This window comes from Oncorhynchus gorbuscha, linkage group LG15 (assembly GCF_021184085.1).
Source record: "Oncorhynchus gorbuscha isolate QuinsamMale2020 ecotype Even-year linkage group LG15, OgorEven_v1.0, whole genome shotgun sequence".
NCBI classification, from domain to species: domain Eukaryota; kingdom Metazoa; phylum Chordata; class Actinopteri; order Salmoniformes; family Salmonidae; genus Oncorhynchus; species Oncorhynchus gorbuscha.
The window spans coordinates 48,049,463-48,056,118 of record NC_060187.1 but is presented as its reverse complement, the minus strand read 5'-3'; the positions used below and the strand labels follow the sequence as shown (position 1 = coordinate 48,056,118).

At 42.9% G+C, this 6,656-nt stretch overlaps 1 protein-coding gene across 1 annotated transcript; it reads left to right on the top strand.

The window, feature by feature from the left end:
- The first annotated feature begins 2,665 nt into the window (after positions 1-2,665).
- Positions 2,666-4,687, top strand: LOC123997720 (transcription factor HES-1-like). The gene is made up of 4 exons (XM_046302215.1): positions 2,666-3,070; positions 3,224-3,319; positions 3,463-3,550; positions 3,862-4,687. The coding sequence occupies exons 1-4, from the start codon at positions 2,930-2,932 to the stop codon at positions 4,371-4,373; spliced, it is 837 nt and encodes a 278-aa protein (XP_046158171.1). The 5' UTR covers positions 2,666-2,929; the 3' UTR covers positions 4,374-4,687.
- Positions 4,688-6,656: the final 1,969 nt, after the last annotated feature.

Sequence of the window (6,656 nt, the reverse complement as noted above, 5' to 3'; positions counted from 1 at the left end):
CAGTTGATGTATTGTTTAGTGTTGTATTGTGCTTTGCTGGCATATATACAATTTTTATTTGATTTATTTTTGCCCTACCAAGATTCACATGCTAAAATCGCCACTGCTTAGGTCTATCAATCGCATCGCTATATATATGTTTTATATAAAACCTGGACGTTTTACTTGATATTATATTACTTGTACGTAGCCTGCAGCCAAAATCCCACCATAGAAACGTGGAGTCAATTATTTTTTATAAAGACTTAGTCATATGATTTGTCCTGGTTTTTTTGGTCATATTTATTATTATTTATTACTTCCTTTCATTGTATCAACCAAAGGCATTATCCTAGTCATATTAGCAAACCATGATAGTTGTTGCATATTTAAATCCCGACTCTTTCTACATTTATAATGGATATTTACATCTCTGTCCATGAAACCTCTGGTACATGCATTTTAGAACGGCGTTGCACTTTTGCAAAATTGCATTTTGGAACATTCGCGCGAACGCCTACCAATGCGCTTAAAATGTGAAGAAATCATAATTTTCAACATTTAAACTGAACATTCTGATCTGTTCCATCAGCCCTTTTAATTGAAACGGCGTAAACCTCCACTACGCTACTTCGGTATGTATCAGTGGGGGTTGAGAAGTGAATATAAGCAATGCCCACGGAAAATGAGTGGGTGTATGTCGTATACCTGCGTTATACCCCCTACTACACCACTGGTGTATGCAACTAATACTCTTTGTTTTGACATGTTTTTATTTTTAATCACTGATTTTACACCATATTATTTAGACCCTTACCAAAAAGTAATGCTTGCGCAATTACGCACAAAACCGAATTGGACACACTGTTGCCATATATTCCATTTCGAAAGTATCGAATTTAATGCGTAATAATTTTCTTTAGATGCTTGCGAAAGTTTACAGCTGGAGTGCTCCTAGGCAACGCTCTCTGCTGAGTCTATCGAATTCTTGATCTTGCGGGCAGCCGCGAGCAACATCCCGCAGCAGCGCCTTCCCTAGTCGCTTGCGCGCCACGTGTCGCGGGGTTCTGCAGCAGCTGGAGATCACGCCCGCACATCACACAACCAGGGGAGCCCGCTGAGGAGCGCGCACGCCCCGGGCTGACGGAGAGAGCAGAGCATACACAACCCCTGTCTTGCTGTCGTTAACGGCTGTATGCTATTACTATTGCATGGGGCACAGAACATAATTATTGTGTAAAAGTTGAAAATATTGACTTTATGATTTTAAACAGTAATATAATAAAACATTATGGACTTTTAAACTTTTATTTACAAAACGTCCTGCGGGATTTAGTCGGCGTCGCGCACACTTTTCTTGACTTCCCATGACTGGATTTAAGTGTCGGCTATATTCACTTCAAATAGCCTAACTATGTTTATATAATCGTCAGCCTGTATTTTATTTTTCTTACTAGTTTTTCAAGTGTAATAACTTGGGAATTACTAAATGTATGTGTTAAAACTATCTGTGTGGGGGAAATTATCCTAACAATTAAATTTACAGCTCGAGCTTGCGTCTGTCTCTCCGATAAGGATAAGGAAATGTAATTATGACCTGAAATTCAATGCGTAGCCTAACTTCTGCCCGACCAAAGGCGATGCAGGCAATGCATCGCTCTAATCGTGTGCTCTCACTCAGAAATATCTCTGCTCTGGCTCGCATTCCGATAAGCCCGATCGAGCTCTCAGTAGGCGTGGTTTTCCCAGGCTTTTAAAACAGCAGCTGCTATTTACCTTCCCTGTAATGTAAACCACCACCGCCACCCCTAGCCCGGCAGCCAAACCTCAACCACTGCGCTCATAAAACATCCTGGCACGTGCTCCACATTCACAATAGCGCTCGCATGCCGACAGATGTCAAAACGCCAAATTTGTACAGCGGTGGGGCGCATTAAAGAAGTACTGCTCCAATCTTGACAGGTTAAAGTTGAGATGGTTCTTGATCTCACGCAGTGCAAAACTTGATCGAGGTTGTAGTTCTCAGCCTCACTGCAACACAGGGCAATCTAAGAGGAGACAGCCAGGTTCTTTCCCCAAGATCACATCTAATGATATAAACTGTAACAATACTAGGTTATTACATAATAGCTTAACAAGTAGGCCCGCACTGTAGTTAAGAACTATACATTTGGTTTCTTGAAACATTGCATAAATTACTTAAACTATGCTATTTCCTTAAACACTATTGTTGGAATAGGCTATCTTCTGTGGATGTACCACATTTACCGGCGTGTAGTCCACAAGTATGTGGAAGTATAATACAAGCAGCCTATGTGGAAAAGTGTATAGTTTGTATAGTTCTATTGGGTGCTATAGCCACTATTATCGTGTGTAGAGTGTTCCCCTCCTGTGCGTATCGCCTGAAAGTTGAGGATCAGCATGCCAAGTCAAGTCAACCCAGCACTCTGTGCTGGTAGTCAGGGGCTCAAGTGTTAATATGTAAACCGAATGATTGAAGGCAGTCCCGGTTGTGCCCTAAACCCGGCCGCGCGCCATTGGCCACCCGCTCAAACGCCAAACAACCAATGGAAGAGCGCTGAACACGAGCCATCCTCCCCTCCGGCCGCGTGTCCCTCACGCTGATTGGTAGAAAGTTACTGTGGGAAAGAAAGTTTGGGAAGTTTCACACGAGCCGTTCGCGTGCAGTCCCAGATATAAATAAGACCAACACGAAGTGCCTTTACATTCTACTCAGACGCAGCGTCCGTTGGCAGACAGTGGTATTTCGACTCCGTGACATAATTCAGCCCTCTCTTGGGGACAGTTGTCTCTCACGCATAGGTGCACCACCACACAGAAAGGATTTTGTTCCTCCGGAATTTGGAATTTTATAAGAGGGTACTGCGAAGAAGTGCCGACTGCTTGTCAATAACCACCAACAGTGGACTGTAATACCGAGTTGCCGTGCATGTGTGGGAAGGATATTTCAGACGGACAGAAGATGCCTGCCGATATGATGGAAAAAAACTCATCCTCTCCGGTTGCTGCTACCCCAGCCAGCATGAACACGACACCTGATAAACCCAAGACGGCTTCCGAGCACAGGAAGGTTAGTACTCGGTCAAAGCATTTTTACAAATGCCGATATTCTCTCTCCGTCTCTCCAAAATTACACACGAGCTGGTATAGCGAAACATGACCCATTCCTCCACCTTGAGCAAGTTCCATCATTCTAACCATTTATTTTATTTGTTTTCTCTAGTCATCCAAACCTATCATGGAGAAAAGGAGAAGAGCCAGAATCAACGAAAGCTTGGGACAATTGAAAACACTTATCCTGGACGCGCTCAAAAAAGATGTAAGTGTTCTGTTTATTACGCTCATAACACATGCATTATTGCCATCTCAATACTATATTAACTTTATTGAAAACCTCAACGGCTAATACAATTTCCATCGGAAAATCGTCAAGCCTAACAATATGACTCTTCTACATTACAGAGCTCCAGACACTCAAAACTTGAAAAGGCAGACATCCTGGAGATGACCGTAAAACACCTCCGGAACCTCCAGAGAGCGCAAATGACTGGTAAGTGACTGTAGCTGCTCGCTGAATACCCGGGGTGATTTCTTCCAGACTTCCTTCTTGCGGATTAGATCATGATAAGAAGACGGTAGTCGGGTTACAGACTTGGCCCACATCCTCACTCCCATATTGTCTCGGAATATAGCTATTGAATAGACTACTATATCTCGAATAACATCCCATTTAAGTTAGCCATCGGTGAGCCTTGGAATATACATTTTTAGTTTGAGCAATGTTCACGTTCGCAATTCAAATTTGTATCATTTTTCTCGATACTCTCAGTGGTTTAATAATTGTCTCTCTTTCTCCCAAAGCTGCGTTGAACACTGATCCCACCGTGCTGGGGAAATACAGAGCTGGATTCAGCGAGTGCACGAATGAAGTCACCCGATTCCTATCCACCTGCGAGGGGGTTAACACCGAGGTCAGGACGCGGCTTCTCGGTCACTTGGCCAGTTGCATGACGCAGATCAACGCTATGAACTACCCCACACAGCACCAGATTTCTGCCGGGCCTCCCCACCCCTCATTCGGCCAGTCCATGGTGCAGATGCCCAACTCATCTCCGCAAGGCAACGTGATGCCGCTGCCTTGTAAAGGTGGCTCTCCCCAGAGCATGTCACCAGAAGCCACTAAAGTATACGGCGGTTTCCAGCTCGTACCTGCCACAGACGGACAATTCGCCTTCCTCATCCCCAACGCAGCTTTTGCACCCAACGGTCCAGTTATCCCGGTGTATGCGAACCAGGTCAACACGCCTGTTCCAGCGGCAGTGTCCCCCGGTGCACCGACAGGCAACTCGGACTCAGTGTGGCGACCCTGGTAGATAAAAAATAAAATAAAAAAAGACATATTGAAAATACTTTTCTAATGACACTCAGTTCGATCATTGTTCAATGTTACAAAACATTTGTTTTGATTTTGTTTTTGTACTTTCAATGCGTTAAGATGAAAAGATGCACTATATTTGTATAGTTTATGAGGGAGTGAAGTTCATATTGGAATGAGATTTGTATTGTTGAAGTCTTTTCACTGCATTTTATATTCGAGGTGTCTTTTGTACTGTGTGATGCCAAAGATATGTTGAATGCCCTTGACGTAATTCTTCGTTTTGGAAGACAAAATAAATTTGTAAAGATATTGAAAAACATCTGCTATGATTTTGTCAACAGAAACCTGACCACCAAATAATGGCCTACATAATTCTTAACTTTTGTTTTGAGCTGTGTAACGAAGATACACTTGAGAATAATGTGTTATACATTCTATAAGAGAAAATGGCTATCATATTCTACCAATATTTTTTGCGCAAAAGTCATATTTGATATTGAGTTGTGCATAATCGTTTATGTTCTGCTGCGCGCAAAACCCATGCACATTCAACCAATTGTAAACTAAACACAGCCACTTGTTGCTCCAGGAATGGATCACAATTTAGTCTTATGTTGCGTAAAAGTAGATCATTTTTCGCACCAACACTTGGATACAAGTATCATAGACTATGAAGTGGGGCATTTAATTTTATACACAAAGATTTTGCGTAAAATGCCATCGCACAAAGACCGTTGCTTCTGGCTTCTTTCAACAAGAAACGTGCCTGATTTGAACCAGAGTTGCCCAGGTGTATCCGAATCCAGGTGTTGCTCGGTGAGATGAGGTGAGGAGAGGAGGAAACAACACTGAACATGTGTGAAATAATGAGGCCCTTTAGGCCTGAAGGGGATACCAGTTTGATAAATTATATTCCTAATAATATTGCATTTTTTTGTCCTTGAATAATTGTATTTGTAGGCTAACTTTGAATTAGTTATATCAACATCTCTCCCGATGTTCATGTCATAAGTGGCCAATGAACCTTGAATAAAAAGTCTTGTTATTTTAATTTGTGTAACACCAACGAATGTTATTTTATCCACATAATCAGATGAGACTATTGTTGACAATATGTCAAGTGTATGTGAGTCGAACTATTGAACAGGAAAGCCTGTTTTGAAGAGGGACGGCTCATTTGACCTTTTGCAGCGGAGATAGCCAGTGTTCAAGGATTTTAGAAGTCGTGTGCGCCATCTAGCAACACAGGAAGGAAGCGCAATCTGATTGCGGTAGTATTGATCAATGGTTACCACCGTAAGCGTACGGTCCTCACGTCTCGTGTAAAATGTTGACCTTGGTTGAAATGCAAGATATCAATACATAGACTATACTTATAATAGCGCTATATTATTATATTCACAGGACAACGTATCATTTATGGTACACCAGCGTAGATGCATGGCAGAGACCTGATGAAAAAGACACCGGAACCGTTCTATGGTAAGTGCCTTACTCAATGACGACACAGAACATAAAAAAAGACGGCACGGTGGATTACATTTCTTCATCTGGGATTTGATGTCACTCGGCTGTACTTGAAATGGACTGTAACCTCTCATGTGATCCCTAAACATTCTTTACGTTTCCCACAAAATACGCAGATCGAAATATAGTCTACATTTGAAGTACTTCAGGTGGTGTTTTAAAAAGAACCTTCAGCAGAGGCGTTGTAACCAGTGACCTGTCCAGGGAGTGCGCTAGTACATCAAGTTGCCTCACGCTACAGAATAAGAAGAAAGGCTATGGGCCGTTCTGACTCGGCTCACTTTACAGGCAATGTATTGGAATGCACTCTATGTGTTGCTTTTACGTTGTCAGTGGCACATACACTATATGACCAAAAGTATGTGGACACCTGCTCCTCAAACATCTCATTCCAAAATCAGGGGACATTAATATGGAGTTGGTCCCCCAACCTTTGCTGCTATAACAGCCTTCACTCTTCTGGGAAGGCTTTCCACTAGATGTTGTAACATTTCTGCGGGGACTTGCTTCCATTCAGCCACGAGAGCATTAGTGAGATCTGGCACTGATGTTGGGCGAGTAGGCCCTGGATCGCAGTCTGCATCGCAATTCATCCCAAAGGTGTTCGACGGAGTTGAGGTCAGGGCCCTGTGCGGTGTGTAAGTCAAGTCCTTCCACACCGATCCTGACAAACCATTTCTGTATGGACCTCGCTTTGTGCTTAGGGCATTGTCATGCTGAAACAGGAAAGGGCCTTCCCCACACTGTTGCC

Excerpts from the sequence above, each read along its gene's own strand:
- LOC123997720 (XM_046302215.1), top strand. The coding sequence starts at position 2,930 with ATGTGTGGGAAGGATATTTCAGACGGACAGAAGATGCCTGCCGATATG. Across the intron at positions 3,071-3,223 it reads CGGCTTCCGAGCACAGGAAG|TCATCCAAACCTATCATGGA; the intron begins GTTAGTACTCGG and ends TGTTTTCTCTAG. Across the intron at positions 3,320-3,462 it reads TGGACGCGCTCAAAAAAGAT|AGCTCCAGACACTCAAAACT; the intron begins GTAAGTGTTCTG and ends TCTACATTACAG.